The sequence below is a fragment of the Stomoxys calcitrans genome, chromosome 3 (assembly GCF_963082655.1).
Source record: "Stomoxys calcitrans chromosome 3, idStoCalc2.1, whole genome shotgun sequence".
NCBI lineage: Eukaryota > Metazoa > Arthropoda > Insecta > Diptera > Muscidae > Stomoxys > Stomoxys calcitrans.
The window spans coordinates 107,346,766-107,368,188 of NC_081554.1; the positions used below are offsets into that span (position 1 = coordinate 107,346,766).

The window sequence follows — 21,423 nt, forward strand, 5'->3', positions numbered from 1 at the left end:
TAACCGGATCCAAAGGATGGCTTGTTTGTGCATTACAGCCGCACTGAGGACGACACCTTCTGATGCACTGAATTTAATGCTACGTCTTATGCCTCTGGACATTGTGGCTACCCAAATTTCAGCGACCACTGCTGTGAGGTTAAGGGAGCTTTCTCATTGGTCATGTGGCGGCTACGGACACTGTGTTATCCTTGATACAATATCCTATGCTCCAGGCAGTATGGATTGCACCCTACTTGAGCCGCTTTTTGATAAAAAGTACTGTGCCACTATTCCTGATAGAACCGATTGGAACTACGATGTCCCTGGTAACAGAAGTTACATGGACTTCTATAAGGAGGCTTTGGGTGTACTCTAAAGATCTTGAACTGGTCATATCGAAGAGGTTCCCCAACCACTACAGCGTGTATCAAGCGGATATCATTGCAATTAAGGAAGTGGTGGAATGGTTAAGATATAATGTCATTACGACGATTGGCATAAATATCTTCTCAGACAGCCAGGCAGCCATTAAAGCCCTAGAGATCGCATTTCTGAACACAGATCTCTCAATGAGATGGCCGAACAGTTCAAAATTCCCCTGTTCTGGGTGCCGGGCCACAGAGATATCTCAGGGAATTTAAAGTGGATGAGCTTGCGAAACTAGGAATTACCCTACACTGGGATCTGTGGGTATGCCTCTAGCGACATGTAAGCTAAGTTTTCAGGACCAGGCCCAAAGGACAACGAATGATAGATGGTCACAAAGAGGGGGCTGTGAGCATTCCAAAACTATGTGTCCTAATCTAGACTTGAAGAGGTCTACGGCTTTGCTGTCATTGGCTAGAATAGACGTCTCAGTCATTGTGTCCGTCATGACAGGTACTGTCTAATCGGAGAACATGCTGACAGACTGAAGGTTGCCAGCAACAAAATTTGCAGTAGCTGTGAGGACATCGAAGAAGAAGAGACTATAGAACAGTCAGAAGGAGTTCCACTTTAGGTTCTCATTTCTTTGAGAATCTGTCTGATTTAGCGGATGTGATCATTCGCAAGTTATTGGGCTTTTTTTAAAGCGATCTAGATGGTTCAAGGGTAGGAATTAGAAGGCATCTTCCTTCTTCTTTTCCTGTGGTATCACAATGGACCAAAACGTCTAAGTGAGTCTGTTGACAGACTGCTACTTAAATCTAACCTAACCTACAATAGAAAAAAATGTTTCAACAGATAAATTACATTCAAAAAAATTCATTAAAATTTTGTCTTTAGAAAAAATTTCATTGAAGTTTTGTCTTTAAAAAAAGTTTCATTGGAATTTGTCTTTAGAAAAAATGTCATTGAAATCTCTCAAAAATTTCATTATTAAACGAGGTTGCCTTTTATATTTCGGGATTGGACGACCCTTGTGTTGCAATTTGCTAACTGACAGCTCCATCGTAAAGCTTGACATTTTTGAGGTTATACGTACTCAGAACGTTTTGACATACGAGCGTTATTTATGTTGTTTACAGTAATTTGAAAGATTCATCTCGCCCAAAAAATTTAATTAAATCGTGAACATTTTCGTGCGATTATTTTTTACAACTTTCGACTTGGATTAACTGCACACGACCAATATAATTCAATTTTGGCGATGAAGCACAAGGACCAGTGTTTATCGATAGTATGGTAAATTCAGCCGAAGGCATAATTCACTCCAAGCCGAATTTTGTAAAGGTCGTTCAAAATCAGTTGTTGTTCCAAAATGCTTTGCGCCAACTGATATTGCAAGATCGTCATGTGACTTATCGTGAGATTGCGACAACTTTAGGCATTAGTGGGACCAGCATACTTTCAATATTGCATGAACTATTGACCGTCAAAAAATTTTTTTCGCGTTGGATGGCACACAATTTTTCAATCGCTCAAAAAAAGGCTCGTATGGATTGGTCGAAAGAAATGCTACAAAAACACGATCGCGGTTTTTTGAAACACGTCTATGACATCGTGACAGGTGATAGGGGTTTCATGATGAGCCAAATCCAACAGAAGTTGCAAACGCACAAAGCACTTCCAAGTAAATGATAGCCTATTTTTTTGGAAAAACTGGACGTATCGTAATCGTATCACTAGAACAAGGTTGGTCTGTTCTGAGTGGTACACAACCATTTGTTTGCCAGTTGTTTTGCAATAACTCAAGAAAACTCTTCGCCACGACAATGCGAGCTCTCAAACAACTGCATTTTTGAACACTTAAAACATCGATTTGATGAGTCATCTGCCGTAATGTCCTGACTTCCTAACTGACTTCTTTTTATTCCCGTACGTAAAAAATAAAATGAGCGGTTGATGCGTTCAGAATGCATGTTTTGGAGATACCTCAATCAGAGTGACAAAAGTGTTTCGACAATTGGTTCAAACGCATGCAAAAGTGCATAGATCTTAATGAAAAATAAAGCGATCTCGATGATTAATATTTGTTTTTGTTCTCTAATCACGAAATATACCCTCTATTGTGTTAAGAAAAAGGTTATTGAAATTTAGTCTTTAGAAAAAATGTCATTGAAATTTTGTCTTTAGAAAAAATTTCGTTGAAATTATGTCAATAGAAAGAATTCCTTAACACTTTTTTTAAAAAATTTATTTTAAACTTTGCTTTCAGAAGAATTTGATTAATGTATTATCTTTAGACAAAATATCGTTGGAATTCTGTCTTTAGAGAAAATTTCATGCACATTTTGTCTGTAAATATTCTTATTGAAAGTTTTTCTTTAAAAAAAAAATTAGAAAAACATCAAAAAATTTTGTATTTAAGAATTTTCTTTAAAATATTTTTTTTATGTTTTTTACGATTTAATTGAAAAATTCCCAAAAAAATTTGCTTTACTATTTTTTTAAGAAAAATTACTTACTTACTTAAATTGGCTATGACAGAACATATGTCCCATAAGCCAAACGTAAAAAAGCATTCCGAACGACTCGATGTTCTATGCTCCTTCTAAAATATCTGACACCAAGTTTCGTGGGTCTCCCACCACTTCATCTTTCCATCGGGCTCTTGGTCTTTCCGGTTTGCATGTACCACCATAGTCGCCTTCAAATAACTTCTTCTTCCGACAACATGACCTATCCAACGCAATCGTTGTATTTCAATGCGTTTAACAATGCCATCGACGTTATAAAGCTCGTGAATTTTTCTCTCATGCACTCCAAGTACTGCCTCATCTGCTTTCTGTGAAATTTCTAAACCAGTATCACCCTCTACTTACCCTCCGTAGTTCGTAATGGGAGGTGGTCCCCTCGTTCGGCAGGGGCGGCTGTGAGTGGCGTGGCAACAAACCTATTTTCGTTGAATCTGTTTTGTTACTTTTAAAGGCTGCAATTGCATCTTCCGGTGACCGACCCATAGTATCGATATCGTCGGCATAAGCGCGTAGCATATATTCTTTTATGAGTAGTGTGCCATGCCTAATCACAGCAGCATCTCGTATAATCTTCTGCAGCAGAATATTGAAGAGATCACACGATAGGCTGTCTTCCAGTCTAAAACCTTGTTTGGTATTAAACGCTTCGGAGAGGTTCTTTCCTATTTTAATTGAGGAGCGTGTAGCAGCAGCTTTCCGACGTCCATCTTCCGTGAAGTGTTAGATCGTACTTTTTCGCCACACTAAAACCTGCTAACTACTATGTACTTTGCAGCGGTAAAACATATTAGCTTCAATCCATCATTGAAAGTTTTCGACTGTTGTGCCAAAGGTATTTTTATTCCGTATTTTCGCAATAAAATCTCCCAGAACGATTTTAATAATATGGGCGGGAAAGCGGTCATATTATCATTCTAGAAAGTATCCTTTGCCTGTTCGTCAGTGTATTCCGTCGGGGCATGGGCGCAAATAAGGCTGATGTTGAGGAATTTGGCCTTTGTGCGGATTGTGGTTAGCCTCCGACTATTGTGCCAAAGGTATTTTCCTTCCCTATTTTTGCATAAAATGGGCGGGACAGTGATCATATTCTCTTTTTAGGGCTCGTAGAAAGTATCGTTTGTCTGTTTGTCCTTATCTTCCGTCGGGGCATGGGCGCGAATAAGGTAGATGTCGAAGAATTTGGCCTTTGTGCGGATTGTGGCTAGCCTCCCATCCACCGGAGAAAACCTAGAGACAAGGTGTTTCAGTCTACGACTCTCGTCTCATGGCAGCAATAATATAGGGCGTCACTTCACGGTGTTGTTGTGGAGTGTTTTAACAAAACACTTCATCGAAATTGTGTACTTGGGAAAAAATTCATTAAAATTTTAGGTTTGGGAAAATTTCGTTGAATTTTATATCACAGGATAAATATTGTTAAATTATTTTAGTGAAATTTTCACTTTTTAATTTTTCCTTATTCAAAAATATTAAAAACTTTTTGACCTCAGATTTCGAACAGTTTGAAAGCCCAGTTCAGGACAAAGTTGGTCCATTAATCACTTTACACACGTACGTACATTACGAATTAATTTTTAAGCATACATTTAATTTAACATTTCATTAAATTTTTCTGTATACATTATATCTTTCTTCATCAAACATCTTTAGTTTGGTATACAATTTAACCACGAATCGTCTTACAAACGAACATCGCTTGCAAATTATTGAATTTTATTATTAAATTGCGTGCTCTGCTAAGAAAGCTCATCGCGCTTCTTCCATTTTATGGTAAGCTCATTTTTGGATCAATGGGTACGTAAATAAGCAGAATAGTCGATTTTGAAGTGAAGATCAGCCAGAAACATTGCAAGAGCTACCAATACATCTAGAAAAAGCCACAGTTTGGTACGATTTATGGGCTGGTGGCATCATTGGACCGTACTTCTTCAAAGATAATGTGAATCGTAACGTAACTGTGAATGGTGAGCGCAACCGAGAGATGATATCTAACTATTTTTGCACAAAATGCAAGAACTTGCCTTGCATGACATGTGGTTTCAACAAGACAGTGCCACATGCCACACAGCACGCATAACAATGGACATATTGAGATGCGAGTTCGGTGAAAATTTTATTTCTCGTTCGAGACCGGTCAATTGGCGGCATTAATCGTGTTTTTTTTTTTTTTTTGAAAAACATTCCTATCGCTTATAAAAAATCGCCCTTTATAAGGTAAAGGAATGTTTTTAAAGCAGCGATGCATTGCAATGCCGAAAATGAAAATGTGACTGTATGTGTGAAATACTTTCTCTTTAAGTATTTCTAATTTTCTCAGCATGTTAAAAATCTTTTTTTGGGCTGAGTGGATGAATGACAACTTATATACTTTGTTATACCTTTCAAGCGTGGCTGAAATTTGCACGTAGTGAATTTTACCCAACACCGAAAGATGGGGGTATATTTATTTTGTCATTCCGCTTGCTACACATCGAAATATCCATTTCCGACCCTATAAAGTATATATATTCTTGATCGTTGTAAAAATCTTAGTCGATTTAGCTATATCCGTCCGTCTGTCCGTTGAAATCACGATTTGAGCTAAAACATTGCACAAACTCTTTTTTTTTTGTCCACAGGCAATTAAAGTTCGAAGATGGTCTATGATAGACTTTATCTTGATATAGACCTCATATAGACAGACCTGTCGATTTAAGAACTTAAGTCCATTAAAGATATATTTATTATCCAATTTCGCTGAAATTTTGATCAATCAATATGACCCAGATCATTCCAGATTTAGATTTAAATGCCATTTAGACCGATCGCTCGATTTATGGTCTTAAGCCCATAAAAGGCGCATTTTTTTGGTCCAATTTCGTAGTTGTTGTAGTAGCAGTGTGTTGTGATTTGTCTTTCGTCTGCTTGATTCTGTTGAGTGTTCAGATTCAGGAGCTCTGCGACTAAGATGGGTTGCGTCCAGAGAGATCTGGGGCTGAGACGAGTGGGTCTGGCTGGGCAATTAAACAGGTGTCGTGTGGTCCCCGGTCATAATCGAAACATACATCCTGCACGTTGGCATCAATCCTTGCTCTGTAGGAATTGAGACGGCTGCATCTGCCGGATCGTAACTGAGCCAGAACTACCCTGGTTTGCCGGGGGAGATCAATTTCTTTAGGTGCAATGGGAGGCGGTCGTTCTCCAAGGACCACATTCACCCGGTAGCTATTCATAGCATCTGCTACCGTGTCTGCATGAATGTTGTCTAGACCCGCTTGATCTAGAGGTTCTCTCTTGTAGCGCTGGACCTCACGCTCTTGATCATGTAGATCTACCTTAAGGCTTCTGGGCGATAAATACGTATCCAAAAGATGATGATTTGGATGGTCTCTGCAATAGCAGCCCAGAAAGTATTGCTTAGACAGCATGTAGTTATGTCTACGCACGGGTAGGACCTCTGTCTTCTGATGGAGGTTGTCCACATGAGAATTGAGGAGACATCCCGTCGTAGTTCGTAGGGCGGCATTCTGTCAGATCTGTACATTATTCCACTGCGTGTTACAAAACTGTCGGGACCACACTGGCGCTGCATAACTTATCACAGACGGGCCAATTGCTTTGTATATTATCAACAAGGTTTCTTTGTCATCGCCCCAAGTGGAGTTTATCGCTAATTGCTGTGGCATGTCAGGAGAATTTGTTAGATCTGTCAAATGTGACACCAAGTATTTTGGGACACTTGGTGGTCGGAATTGTCACTCCGTTGACCATCACTTCCAGCTCCCTACGCACCTCATGCGTGTATGTAGTAAACAATGTGGCTGAAGATTTGGTGGTTGATATCTTCAAATTTCATGCAGCGAAATAAGAGGCAAGTTCTTTGAGGTAGATGTTTAACCTATTGCAGATGTCATCAATTGGTGTGGGGCCTGATGCCATGATTGTACAATCGTCCGCATATGATACGATCCCTATGCCATCTGAAGGCGGTGGAATGGAGTATAGGTACAGGTTAACCATTGCCGGTGATTCACTCCGCCTTGGGGAGCTCCCTGTTTCACTCTACGGTGTTTCGATTTCTTACCCCTAAATTCCACAAATGACTGGCGATCACACAGATAATTCGCGACCCAGCGTTTCAGGACTAGCTAGAGGGACGTAATGGCGATGTCCTCAAAGAGTTAAGCATGGCTGACCGTGTCGAATGCCTTCGATAGGTTCAGTGCCACGAGGACCGTCCTATCACATAGCCTGGGCTGATTGAAACCACGGCAAATGTGTGCGGTGATAGCATGCTATGCAGTCTTCGAAATCCATGCTGATGCTCAGCGAATAGAAATTCCCCAACGACGCTCGGGAGGAGTAGTCCCTCAAGCGTCTTGGCTACTGGTGAGAGTAGGGAGATCGGTCTGTACGACTCCCCCATACTCGGAGCCTTTCCAACTTCCAGACATCGGGAACTATAAGAGTGTTCAAAAACAGGTTGAGTGTTCAAAAACAGGACAGTCGTATGGCACTTGACTACAGGTTGATCCAGATTCTTAAGCATCAGTGTAGAGATTCCGTCGAAGACCGACGCCTTGGCGCCACGGATGACATTCGTAACTTCGTCCACGGTAAATTATGAATGGCTCTCCTCCAAGCCCTGTCACTCTCGGGATGCACAATAAATTGACGGTTGAACAACCGGGGGCACCTCTTCGGATCAATCATGGGTACGTCGCCTCAAGTGACTGAGGTCCTGTCGTCCCGTCTACCGGGGTTCGAGAGTGACAGTAGACCACAAATTGCCTAAACAGGAGCTTGTGTTAAATTGCTCCAAGTGTCCAGCCATTTAAGTCCCTAGAATCAGACGATTATGGCCAGATGGTAACCCTCTTATGTCGGGGTTGTAAGCTTTGTCATTAATTGGGACACAGCTACCATCCGGCGGTATGTACCCGTTGTATAGCTCTATCTCGGCAGAACCGAGCGCCAGGCGCAGGCGACATGGGTCCATACTGCGCGGAATGGTGTACCACGAAGGCCAGTCCCCCACTTGCATTCCTAGTGCGATCGTTACGTAGCACATTGTATCCGTGACAACTGTGCAAGCTACTGGTGTTGGTCAGCTTTGTCTCCTTCCGATTCATAAAATTCACAATCTCTTCAGTCTTGCCACGTAAACCGTTGCAATTCAATTGCAATAATGATATACTTCCCGGCACTGACCTAGCAATATTGGGACTGGGATGCTGCTGTTGCGTATATTGCATAGTTCGACGACGAGGACGCAGAAGGGGACGACGAAGACGACGACACTTGTGACCCACTGCTGTCTATGTTCGCACTGCACCTTGCAACATATTCAGTATGACTTTACACCCGTAGTGATGTAAAGCCAGAACGAGATCGGAAATGTACCCACTCCATGCACCGGTTACACCTCAACGACACCGACCGATGATGGAGGCGGTTCTGGCAAACCGAATAGAACCAGGGTCTGGGGTTCTTTTTAATCCCGGACCAGAAGCGTGCGGAGAAGGCACTCCGTGAAAAAAGACGATCGCATACACTGAGGCGGCAGCCCTTACGATGAAGGATTCCATAGGGTCTATCTGGTGCGTACAACCGGCTGCCATGGGATTCGAAGTAATTGGGTATAGCCAGTTGAGCTAGGCTTCTTGGAATCCCTGTTCAATACGGCCCAGAAAGGTCCAGATTTGGATATAGCTGGCATATATACCGATGTCCCGAACTGAAGTTAAAACCATAAAAGGTGAATTTATTAACCGATTTTTCTGAAAATAAGCACAATGAGTTGCGTTAGGTCCCTCGACATTTGTACCGAGTATGGTCAAGGTCGGGCTATATTTGGATATAGCTGCTATATGTACCGATTTCCCAATTTAACTTCTTGGGACAATAAAAGCACGTTTATTACTCGATTTCGCTGAAATTTGACACAGTGGACTGTGACATTTGTGTTCAATATGGTTCAGATCGCTCTATATTAGGATATAGCTGTCATATACATATACCGATCTCCGATCGGTGCATTTTCTAACCGATGAATTTGATACAATGAGTTGTGTTAGACCCTTACATAGCCTTTTTGAATATGGTGGAGATCGGACTATATTTAGATAAAGCTGCTGTGGATTCATAAATGATGAACTTAATGCCTTTTTCCTTGTTTATTACTTACAATGACAAAACTATTGTAAAATGTACCAATTGTTTAGTTGTGGGCATAAAATTTAAATTTGTTATAAAACAAAACTTTAATCAGTGAGAATTTTCTTAGGGGAAAAATATTTTTTAATTGAGAATTTTTTTAAGAAAATTTATTTGGAATTTTGGGGAACCCTTTTAAAAAAATCTGGCAACGAATAAAATGGCGTTCGTACTTCTTTTGCGTTTTAACCTCGTCACGGCTGTGGATAGACTGAGTTACTTTGTTTCGTTCTCTCTTTCTCTGCATATACCAACCCTTAGTGTATTGTCTACACACAAGACGCATAGACTTAAGACATTCCCACGGGCATTGGCAGCATCAACCGTTGCAACGTTGCAGTGTAAAAGAAAATAAGTTTGCGAAATTGTTTTGTTTGTTGTAATTCGCATTGGTGGATAAGTTGGATTAGAACAAGGGAAATATGTTTTTACTATTTAACGCTTGTGGAGGAAGAAGCTTTACAACTTACTCTAGTTGGTGGTTACCGAAAGCACCATGATCCATTTGACAAAGTTCAGGTAATGAACCGATTTAGACCATAATTGGCACATATATGGAAGGTTAATATGGGAGCTATATCAGTTTTTAAACCGATTCATGCCATACTTAGCATGAATGTTGGATGCCGTAGGAGAAGCCACTGCAAAAAATCGGATAAGAATTGCGACATCTGGAGGTTCAAGAAGTATAATCGGGAGATCGGTTTATATGGGAGCTATATAAGGTTTTGGACCGATTCGAACCATACTTAGCAAATCTGTTGAAAGTCATAATTATAATTGCGCCCTCTATAGGCTCAAGAAGTCGAGATCCGAGATCGGTTTATATCGGAGCTATATCAAAACATGGACCGATACAGCCCAATTACAATCCCAACCTACGTACTATAATAAGAAGTATTTGTGTGAGTTACATATAGTTCCGGTAGGTCTATAAGACTGTTTGCGGGGTAGATGGTTTTTTTTTTGAAGGGTCGGTTCTCCAGACACTTGCGTCCCAAATAGGACAAAACTGTCACATCCAATTCGTACACTTTTCTTAAATACCTTTCATTTGATTCCCATATCGGTAAACATGTCCTGTTGGATTTTTTTTTTGGTGGACGATCCCTCACACGCTTAGGGCTAAACTTGTTAAATTCATTCTCTACACTCTTAAATATCTTTTTTTTAATACCCATATTGCCCAATCGCCACATTATTAAATATTTGTTTTAATCCATACATGTCAACAAACATTACCTTAAGCACTAGGGCTGGCAAAATATCGATGGCACTGTCGACATTTTATTTTTTGTCTGAATATCAATTGATATTTATCCTATCGATACAATAGGCAAAGTTAAATTTTTTGCAAAATTGAACAAATATAAGAGATCCGACAATGAATGTACTCATTGCGCCTATAGAGGGCACAATTTTCATCCGATTGTGCCAAAATTTTTTACAATGATTTATCTCTTGACTTCCAACGGATCGGTTTTATTCGGTCTGTGCATTGATATTGTTTCTATATAAATCGATCTCCTGATGTTTACTTCTCATTTTTTTTGAAATATAGATGATGGGAAATAAACGATTGTAGTATCGATATTTATTATTATCGATACTATCGATATTTATTATTAAGCACCACCTCGAATATTTTGCTGATGTTCTTCACATAACAACTGCCTCTTCCTACATAGAAGCTTTGTATTCTACAGTATTTTAAAATTTGGCTGTTTAATGTGAAAAAACTTTTATTACACATTTGTGATAAAGCTTTTATAACAAACAATTACATTCAAGATCCATGCAGGTAAAGTAACAAATTTGTTAAAATGAGTTGTTCAAAAGTTAACTGCAAAAGCTCGACGTCTGACGATTCGATGGTATCATGTTGGCTCCCTCTGGACTCTTATTACTACAAATGTGTTGAATTATCCGTTCGAACTGTTGACAATCTAAGAAAAAAAAAGGTCTATGCCGATCGTATGATGCCGAATTATATACCATTTTCAAATCTACACGTTTGGAGTTTAATAAAATAACCTTTGAACTCAACTCAGTCATGGAAAAGTTAAACAAATATAAACAAATAATAAATAAATCTACCCGTTTGGATCAGTTTCTTCAATCTCCTTCTATTTCTTTGCTCAAAAGAACGAAGCCGTCTGACATTGCTGTCCGTTCTGTGGTAAACGAAAATTCTGAAAATCAATCTTCTGGATACTCCCTTTACAAGTGTATCTACTAGGGTGATGATTTTTTAAAACCACAGATTCCTGTATCATATTTTGATGAGCGTTTATTACAACAAAATAAAATCTTACATAAAAGAGGACTCGTAAAAAAACCTCGCGCACAATATGATTTGAAAAACTTTCACAAAAAATTAATTTCAAAGTTGTTTGTGAGTTACCTTCTCAATATTTTAATGGAATAATTGTTATTTTGGTGTTTAATTGACAAAAGTTCATTCATATGTGCAACAGGAAATAATTTTACATTAAAAGTAAGATTGGCTATAATCATGAGATTGAGTTTTTAAATTTAAATGTGCTGACAATCGCAGTAAGATTCAATTGTAAACAGGGAAATTCCAAAAAGCGATGTAGTTTATTTGCCAAGCACTCGTTCAAAAAACTAACTTCAACACCTTTGTATATTAAAAGGTTATAGGCTTAATTCTATGTGATTTTGTCTGTTTATTAATAGTTTTGATTTAAATCACTGTATAATTGCTTTCACTCAGACATGGCTTCAAGATAATGTATTAACATTTTTAGACGTGATCGTAATGATATTTCTCAATTTACGGAAGAAGAGATTCCTCTTCCCTTGTTGAATTGCATCGAAATAGTCGCTGTTAGAGTTTTTCCTAAGAATTTAAAATTTTTCTAACATTTTAGTGTGTGCCACCTAGATCGAGCGTTGATATATATGTCAAACACACGTCGTATGTTTTAAGTGCATTTGAGTCGGCAAAATCGAACGATCTCGGAGACTTTAATTTACGAAACATTAATTGGGTATACAGTCGAGACAGTAACGATCTTTTAGGTACTGCAACTAGTGAAAGTACTAAATAATGTATTGGTCCTTCTAGTTCCTACCGTTGAACCATCCAGATCACTTTGAAAAGACCAACAGCTTGCGAATGTTCATATCCGCTTAATCAGACAAGTTCTCAAAGAAAAGAAAACCTACAGTGGAACTCCTTCTGACTGCCAGTGCGGGAAACATACAAAGCATACATTCTATAGTCTCTCCTTATTCGACATCCTCACAGCTTCGGCAAAAGTCGTTAGCATGTTTTCAGTTTGTCAGCATGTTTTCCTATCGGACAGTGGTCTGTCATGACGGACATTATGACTGAGACCTCTGCGAAAAAAGGCGGTTGATCTCTTCAAGTCTAGATTGGGAGTCATCATTTGTTGCTATTCGGGACTGGCTCGTAGACTTAGCTTACATGTCGCAAGAGGCATACCCACAGATTCCAGTTCCCCTAGAATGTGTAAGGTAGTTTCTAGTCTCGCAAGTTCGCCCATTCTATAATTCAATGGGATATTTCAATGGCCCGGCACCCCGGGCCGGTGGATTTTAAACTCGTTGAGAGATCTGCAACATTCTAGGGTGGTGTTTGAATTCAGAAATACATTGTCGTAATGACATTACATCTTAGGCATTCCACCACTCCCCTAATTGCAAGGATCTCAGCTTGATACACACCATCTCGATATGACCAGTTCTAGATCTTCAGAGTACACTCCTAAGCCCAACTGATTGTCTGGTTTCGAACAGGGATATTGTAGTTCCAATGGGTAATCCACACTGCCTAGAACATCGGGCATTGTATCTAGGATAAAACGGTGTTCGAAGGGGCCGCATGATCAAAGGAAAAGCTCCCTCACAGCAGTGGTCGCAGCATTAGGTGTAGCATTAAATTCGGTGCATCGGATGATGTCATCCTCATGAATACACACCGCAGGTGAAGTTTTAAAGCGCCGTCCACTTGACTACAACATCATATAGCATTATAGGTCTGACAAATGCAGTATATACCCAGTGCATCGCACGTGGCTTTAACATCCCAACTTTTGCCAATAGCTCTCTTGCAGGTGTATTGGGCAAGAGTTGCCTTTGTTTCCCTTTCCAAAATATTGGATTTGAAGATCAATTTCATGTCTAGCAAAACACTCAAGTATTTTACGCTTTTTGTAAATGGAACATTCGCTCCTCCCAAGGAGACATATGCCACTGTAGGTAACTTGTATCTCCTGCTGATGAAAACAACTACTTCTGCCTTGACTACATTCGGAAGCCTACTTTGTTAGTGCCGCAATAGCCACTTCATCAGCATACGCGACCACTTTTACACATTTTTACTCCAGAGACAATAATATATTGGTAATGGTTATATTCCAAAGTAGAGAAGACAGTACACCTCTTTGAGGTGGTCTAGATCCAAAGCCTGCCCTAATGCATCTTTTAGTAAGTGAGTTATTAATAAATTTCCCTACGATAGTGTTGATGCCTTCTTCGTGATTGACGTCGGGTTTTCATTATTGAAAGCACCTCTAAAGTCAAGAAATGCTACCATTGTGTATTTCTTGACAGCGAGAGAACACTCTGTGTAGGCGACTAGGTCGTGAAGGGCAGTTTCAGTGGATTTGCCCTTACAATACGCATGCTCTTGTCGACACAGACAATATCCAGGGATCTTTGACCTAAGATATGTTTTTATCAGCACCTCTAGAGTCTTCAGCATAAAGGACGATAGAACGTGTGGTAAGGTTTTCCCGATTCTGGAATGGAAATAACTTTTGCCATAGATAAATACAACATGCTGATACACGCAGAGTATATCTCCTTAAGCAAAGGTGCCAGTCGGTCGGACAGAGCTTGTAATTCAACCGGTGATACATCATCAGGGCCTGGCTACTTAAGAGAATCGAAACCTCTGTATATATCCAACCGTAAGAGGTCTCGAGGATAGGATCTTCCTTAGCCTAGAGCCTTTATGGAGCTGCAGAATTCTACCCAGGAATTGTTCGGACTTTTACAGGACCTTACATTGGTGGAGGTTTATCTGCAGACAAGATTCGTTTGAATCTTGTCATGAGGAGTTTCCTTTCGCATCCAAAGTCAGTTGAGAAAGCAGTGGACACTTGCGGTGTGGACGATTCCACCTCAGATGATTTACTAGCTGCTGCTGTCGAAGTACCTTCCACCCTTTCCTGCTGGCGCACACCCTGAGACTAATCCAACCGCATGACCACCACACAGGGTTGTCGGGTCCCGCGTCGTCTGTTTTGATCGAGGCAGGAGGACTTTCAGTCTCCTGCAATCCGCCATACTTTGGAGATGTGGTCGATAGTTCCCCAGACAAGTGTTAACCAATAACTGCTGAGTCGTCTACTGATTCCTCAACCACACCATTTTTAAAGACCTTCAGTCTCAACTTGTTGAATCCGTAGGATACTACTCCTTCAGACTTGTTGAGCCCTGCGAGACAGCCGGAGTAAAGCTTCATCCAATCTACCAATGTTCCAGTAGGTAATTGAAAGATTGGATTACTTTCCTTTAGTCTCCTAAGTGTGGATTCGGCATTTTTGAGGGAATACTTGGTATACAAGCGTGTGTCATTGGTCTAAAAGGTATATCTTCCTTCTCAGGGCGCAACGATATATTTCAATTGAGCGTTGATCATCGAAAGCAATAAATTTGTATCGGCCCCGACGTCTTCGCAAGGACATCATAGTATGCAGATAGCATCGGAGTATCCATTGACTGTTCCACTCCAATCGTTCTTAGGTGTGCAGCCCTGTTCTTCTCCCTTGTCGATAACTGCCATCAACAAGCTGCCCTTATCGACATAAGCAAAGGTTCTTAGACCCATATACCATTGTTCGCCTTAGTTCTTTTGAGCATGGGTTCATTTGAGCCTTAGGTCATTTGCGGTAATAAGATTTGACATTCCGATCATTGAGCTCGTCTCGAAAGAGAAACAAACCAAAGCTGTTCACAACAACAACTACCAAAGCAGACAAACTCCAACAAGACAATGTAGTTTACGAATTGACGTTCAATGGCAAGTATGTGTTATGTGGGCACCACTCGACGAAAACTGAAAATACGAATGGCAGAACACGAAGCAGACATCACGAAAGGCAGAGAAAGCCCTTAAGGAAAAAAAAACTTGAAAAATTAAAAAAAAAATCGGCAGAGCTTGGCCGGGATTCGAACCTGGGCCCACGGAGCAACAGCGAGAGCCGTTGCCGTTGTGAAGCGTTCGAAGCCATCAATAAAACTTCCAACAGATGAACAAAATCATGTGTAGTACGGAAGAGGTGTATATTGCCTCAGAAAGAAAGTCTGTCATTACACAAAAATACATGCATTGGGAAAAAGTACAGCTAATAGACAGGGTTGTCGAGTGGGGTTAATGCGGTAATTGTATCATAGATGCATTTTCGCTATTAATACGATTCAAATACAACATACCAACGCACGGCCCTTGAAGCCATCACACCTAATATGGTTGAAAGTCTTCCAACCAAAGACGAAACGCGCCCCATATTGGTTGGTGTGTGTTGCTATCTTTGGCTTTCCTTTTCCATTTTCATCTCCGATCATTGAGCACGTCTCGAAAAGCAACAAACAAAAATTCATTAAAGTCGATCTAGCCATGTCCGCCCGTCTGTCTGTGGAAAGCATGCAAACTTTTGAAGGTCGGTTGAAATTGGAAATGGGCCATATCAGTCCACGTTTCGATATAGCTGCCAAATAAACCGATCTTGGATAATGGCTTCTTGAGCCTCCAGACGGCGCACTTCTTATCCGAGGTGTTTTGTTATGACTTCCAACAACAATACCAAGTATGGTCAAAATCTTTTCTTTTAAGAGGTTGCAAATTTGTAAATTTTGCCCATGAACATTACACCAAGGAACAGGGGTAAACTTCTCACATATCAATGAGTGCAATTCGATTCAAGTTTAAGCTCAATGATTAGGGGCCTCCCTTTTATAGCCGAGTCCGAACGGCGTCCCGCATTCCGACACCTCTTTGGAGAGAAGTTTTACATGGCATAGTACCTCACAAATGTTTCCAGAATTGAGAGGGGAAAACCACCGCTGAAAATTTTTTCTGATGGTCTCGCCAGGATTCGAACCCAGGCGTTGAGCGTCATAGGCGGACATGCTAACCTCTGCGCTACGGTGGACTCCAATGAGGCCTCTTTAGAGGTTACTTTATAGTTTTTACAGCGCACAACAAGCAGATTACTGGCTTAGGTGTATGTCCATAGTGGCACGGGCGAATTAATATCTACATCCTCTTTTCAACCGAATCGCTCCATAACCTGATATGGCTCAAGTATCATGGCGATTTCTATCCATTATCCTTATAAAGAAATACTGGGCAAAGAACTTGATAAATGCGATCCATGGTGGAGGGTATATAAAATTCGGCCCGGCCGAACGCTTCTACATGTTAAAGACTGTAGCGTATTAGAATTTTACTACAACGAAAAAAATATATATTTTGTAGGTTGGAAATGCATATTTCGATGTGTATGAAGGTATGACAAAATGAGTATGCCCCCATTCTTCTTGGTTGGTGGTTATAAAACAACGAAGGTTCGCCTATAGGAATGGGAAGACGTCTAATTAATAGACCTAGACCTTTTTATTGCAAAAAACAAACACTTTTTTGTGATTTCCACAATAAGGGAAACAATGTATTGTGAAAACTTCCACAGCGAACTAATTTTACCTACCTACCTATAGTCTAACATTTTTCTTATTCTATTTTAAAACCAAGTTATCATTATCACCAAATAATTTTCCTTCGTTTAGAAAGCGATTTTTTATTCGTTAACCAAAACAGATGCAGATGATTTACCGACGTCGATTATCGTAAAAAGTTGATACACAATTTTTATTCGTCAACCAAAATAGCTTATTTTAACGTTATCGGTTAACGCAAAAGTCGATACAGAATGCCAAATAGTATATTTTTCTGTTTTCGCTTTTTAACTAAACGGCTTTTGTTAAGCATAGTCGTGAATGGCACTACAGGATACAATATCCATATACTATACTTAACTATTAAGTTCATATAAAGGGGTTTTAGACAGGTACGCTATAAAAGTAGACCGATAGGGACAGCAAACGACGCCAAATTGTTTTGCCACTCTTTTGACACTTCTCTTCAGTAAGGTTTGCCATTTCATGATGAAAAGATACACGAACCAACAACGAGTCGAAATTATTAAAATGGACTACCGAAATTCGCAGCCAGTGTCTTCAACGTTAAGAGCACTACAATAAGGCTCATTTCTGGCTGAATGGCTTCGTCAGAGAGCAAAATATGAGCATGAATTATCATTGCATCCCAAAAAAATTACGGTTTGGTGCGGTTTATGGGTCGGCGGCGTCATTGGGCTGTATTTCTTCCATGATGAACAAGACCGGCATGTTACTTTGAATGGGAAAAGTAATTGCGGATTTTTCATATAGTCGGCGTTGACAAATTTTTTCACAGCTTGTGACTCTGTAATTGCATTCTTTCTTCTGTCAGTTATCAGCTGTTACTTTTAGGTTGCTTTAGAAAAAAAGTGTAAAAAAAGTATATTTGATTAAAGTTCATTCTAAGGTTTATTAAAAATGCATTTACTTTCTTTTAAAAAATCCGCAATTACTTTTTCGGCAACCCAATATTTGGCCCCTATTGGATGAAATGGATTTAGAGGACATGTGGTTACAACAAGACGGCGCCTTAAGCCACACAGCGAATGTCACAATCAATTTATTAGAAAAAATGTTTGGAGAACGTGTAATTTCACGAAATTTTGTATTTGTCTTCTATAAAGTATGGGGAAGGTATTCGTTTACAAAATAACTAAATAATAAATTTTAAGTACATATGCATTTCAACAAAGTGTATCAACAAAGGGGTGGAATTAAATAATAAATTAGCTCAACATTTTATTTAGCTTATATAAAAAATGGTTAAACTGATTAGAATTGTTCATAAATTGTTTAGAAAAAGAAGATTAAAAATGATTAAAAATCGAAGATTCAAACTGTTTTTCGTTACTTAAAGTTTGGACATTATTGGGGAGAGTATTCCAGAGGCGTATTGCACTGATAAAAAACTGTTGCTCTGAAATGCGATATTGGTGTCGTATTTGAATCACTTGCTTGCCTCTACTAGAATTAGCATAACGAAGTATAGCAGACAAATAAGACGGCTTATTTGTGTATATTATTTTGTGCAGTGCCAGCAGCGAACGTATTTTAAGCTTTCATCGAAAGCGACACCATATAACTGTTTGACAAAGTCCGATCTCTCCTACGCAAACCAAAAACATATCTAGAAACATCATTATAGGCAACATGTAATTTATTTTTAAGAACTGTATCACAATTTGAAAAAATTCACAAGAATATAAAAGTTTTGGCAGGATATATATAAGTTAATATGATTCGCCCATGATAATTTATCATCAAAAACTACGCCAAGATTACTCGCTGAGGTCACCATTTCTTTTGCAAAACCATTAATTGCAATGTTAATATTCAGCGGCAATATAGCGCGATTTCTGGAAATGGCTATGCATGGATTCAATAGATGGCCATTCGCATTCGCCCACGCTTTAATACTATCAAGGTCGTTATTCAGACGAACTATGGTATCATTTTTTTTTCTCAGCTGACGTACTTATGTACAGTTGAACATTTTTGGCAATGTTTGGCAAGGTCATTGCTGTATAAAGAAAAAAGGAGAGGGTCTAATATTGACACGAGGTGTCTCACAAGGTTCAATATTAAAACAAGAAGTAAAATAGAGAGATCGATTTATATGGGAGCTGTATCGGGCTATAGACCGATTCAGACCATAACGAACACGTATGTTAATGGTCATAAGAGAATCCGTCGTACAAAATTTCAGGCAAATCGTATGATAATTGCGACCTCTAGAGGCTCAAGAAGTCAAGATCCCAGATCGGTTTATATGGCAGCTATATCAGGTTATGAACCGACTTGTACTTTATTTGACATAGTTGTTGAAAGTAACAATAAAAAACGTCTTGCGAAATTTCACCCAAATCGGATAGGAATTGCGCCCTCTATAAGCTCAAGAAGTCAAGTCCCCAGATCTGTTTATATGACCGCTATATCAGGTTATAAACCGATTTGAACCATATTTGGCACAGTTGTTGGATATCATGGCGAAATACTTCGTGCTAAAACTCATTCAAATCGGATAAGAATTATGCCCTCTAGAGGCTCAAGAAGTCAAGACCCAAGATCGGTTTATATGGCAGCTATATCAGGTTATGAACCGATTTGAACCATACTTGGCACAGTTGTTGGATATCATAACAAAACACGTCGTGCAAAATTTCATTCCAATCGGATAAGAATTGCGCCTTCTAGAGGCTCAAGATGTCAAGACCCAAGATCGGTTTATATGACAGCTATATCAGGTTATGAACCGATTTGAACCATACTTGGCACAGTTGTTGGATATCATAACAAAACACGTCATGCAAAATTTTATTCTGATTGGATAAGAATTGCGCACGCTAGAGGCTCAAGAAGTCAAGACCCAAGATCGGTTTATATGGCAGCTATATCAGGTTATGAACCGATTTGAACCATACTTGGCACAGTTGTTGGATATCATAACAAAACACGTCGTGCAAAATTTCATTCCAATCGGATAATAATTGCGCACTCTAGAGGCTCAAGGAGTCAAGACCCAAGATCGGTTTATATGGCAGCTATGTCAAAACATGGACCGATATAGCCCATTTACAATACCAACCGACCTACACTAATAAGAAGTATTTGTGCAAAATTTCAAGCGGCTAGCTTTACTCCTTCGGAAGTTAGCGTGCTTTCGACAGACAGACGGACGGACGGACGGACGGACGGACGGACGGACGGACGGACAGACGGACGGACATGGCTAGATCGACATAAAATTTCACGACGATCAAGAATATATATACTTTATGGGGTCTCAGACGAATATTTCGAGTAGTTACAAACAGAATGACGAAATTAGTATACCCCCCATCTTATGGTGGAGGGTATAAAAATGTTTTAACATAAGACAGAGAATACTGGGTCAACAGAGTCAAACGCCTTAGAATGATCTAAAAGAACCAGAAAAGTGATTTTGTTGCTGTCAAAATTTCTTCTTATATCTTCAACAACTTTCAAAAGTGTAGTAGTGCAACTGTGCTTCGGCCAGAATCCTGATTTGAGGTTGGTTAAAAGTGAATTATCCGCAATATGTTGCGAAATTTGTTTGTTTAAAAGGTGTTCAAGTATCTTCGAAATATATGGAAGCATGGCTATAGGTCTAAATTCTTGATTAATTTTCGGTACCGGGACTGCTCTTGCCTGTTTCCATGATTGTGGACAGCAGCTCCTTAATATATTATTGTTAAAGGCTGAATATGGGGAAATATTATTTTTAAAAATTTGGGATCAATTGGTCCAGTCGATTGGCCACCTCGGTCGTGCGATTTGACGCCGTTAGACTATTTCCTGTGAGGCTACGTTCAGTCTATGGCCTATTTGCATAGGCCATATCTAATCTTGCGATTTTCTTTTATTACAGTTAATGGCAGTTGCCCTATCTGTCAAAATCAGTGATTAGTGCAACTCTGTTTTTGAATATGTTACTAGTTCGCAAAATTGTTCGTTGTTTGTGTACTAGCGAGAAAAAATTGTACTCAGCTTTTTGCTGTTTTCTACCGGGTGTCATATCTTGGGTCTATGTCAACAAGTCAGTGACGATTGATGAACTTCGTACAAATATCGAAAGTTAGATTGCAGCAGCATCGGCCAATTTATTCTTGAAACCCGTCCAATATTGTGTTCAGCGTCTGGACTTCTGTAAACGTGCCCGTGGTGGCCATGCAAAAGAGTTCCATACATTATGGCACCAAATGCACTTTCATAGGAATAAAGAATTTCATTGATATCTAAAACCGTTTTTGTTATTAAAAAAAAACTTTTGTAGCGCTCTTATTGAAAGACCCTATACTTATTGTATGTATGTATGACGAAGAATATAGATTTACCTGCCATCTCCTGAAACAAGAAGAGAATTGAGAAATCTGTCTTCTCCTGCTTTGAAGGTGGTTATGCAGTCGCCTGACTCCAAATTCATTAAATTAACATACATGCGGTTCCGAGAAAGACAAACTAGATGCTTTTGATCGTGCAAGCCGAAAAACGGCATTTTTTGATTCATTACACCTTTGAGTGTTACCTTTAAATATATTAAATAGATTAGAATAACTAAAATGAACTGCCCAAGTTGTTTAAACTGCCATTT

At 39.5% G+C, this 21,423-nt stretch overlaps 1 protein-coding gene and 1 long non-coding RNA gene across 8 annotated transcripts in view; one reads left to right on the plus strand and one right to left on the minus strand.

Moving 5' to 3' along the window:
* The window catches only part of LOC106089892 (uncharacterized), a 289,467-nt gene that overhangs the window by 33,810 nt on the left and 234,234 nt on the right, over window positions 1-21,423 (minus strand). For all 7 annotated transcript variants that reach the window (XM_059364663.1, XM_059364661.1, XM_059364660.1 and 4 more), the window contains one exon: window positions 21,167-21,357. In XM_059364663.1, coding sequence (XP_059220646.1) covers window positions 21,167-21,357 — 191 coding nt within the window. The remainder of the gene's footprint in view (window positions 1-21,166; window positions 21,358-21,423) is intronic.
* Window positions 4,346-21,423, plus strand: part of LOC131995723 (uncharacterized) — a 55,634-nt gene continuing 38,556 nt past the window's right edge. The window contains exons 1-2 of the long non-coding RNA XR_009397576.1: window positions 4,346-4,433; window positions 4,533-4,846. This is a non-coding gene — a long non-coding RNA (uncharacterized LOC131995723). The remainder of the gene's footprint in view (window positions 4,434-4,532; window positions 4,847-21,423) is intronic.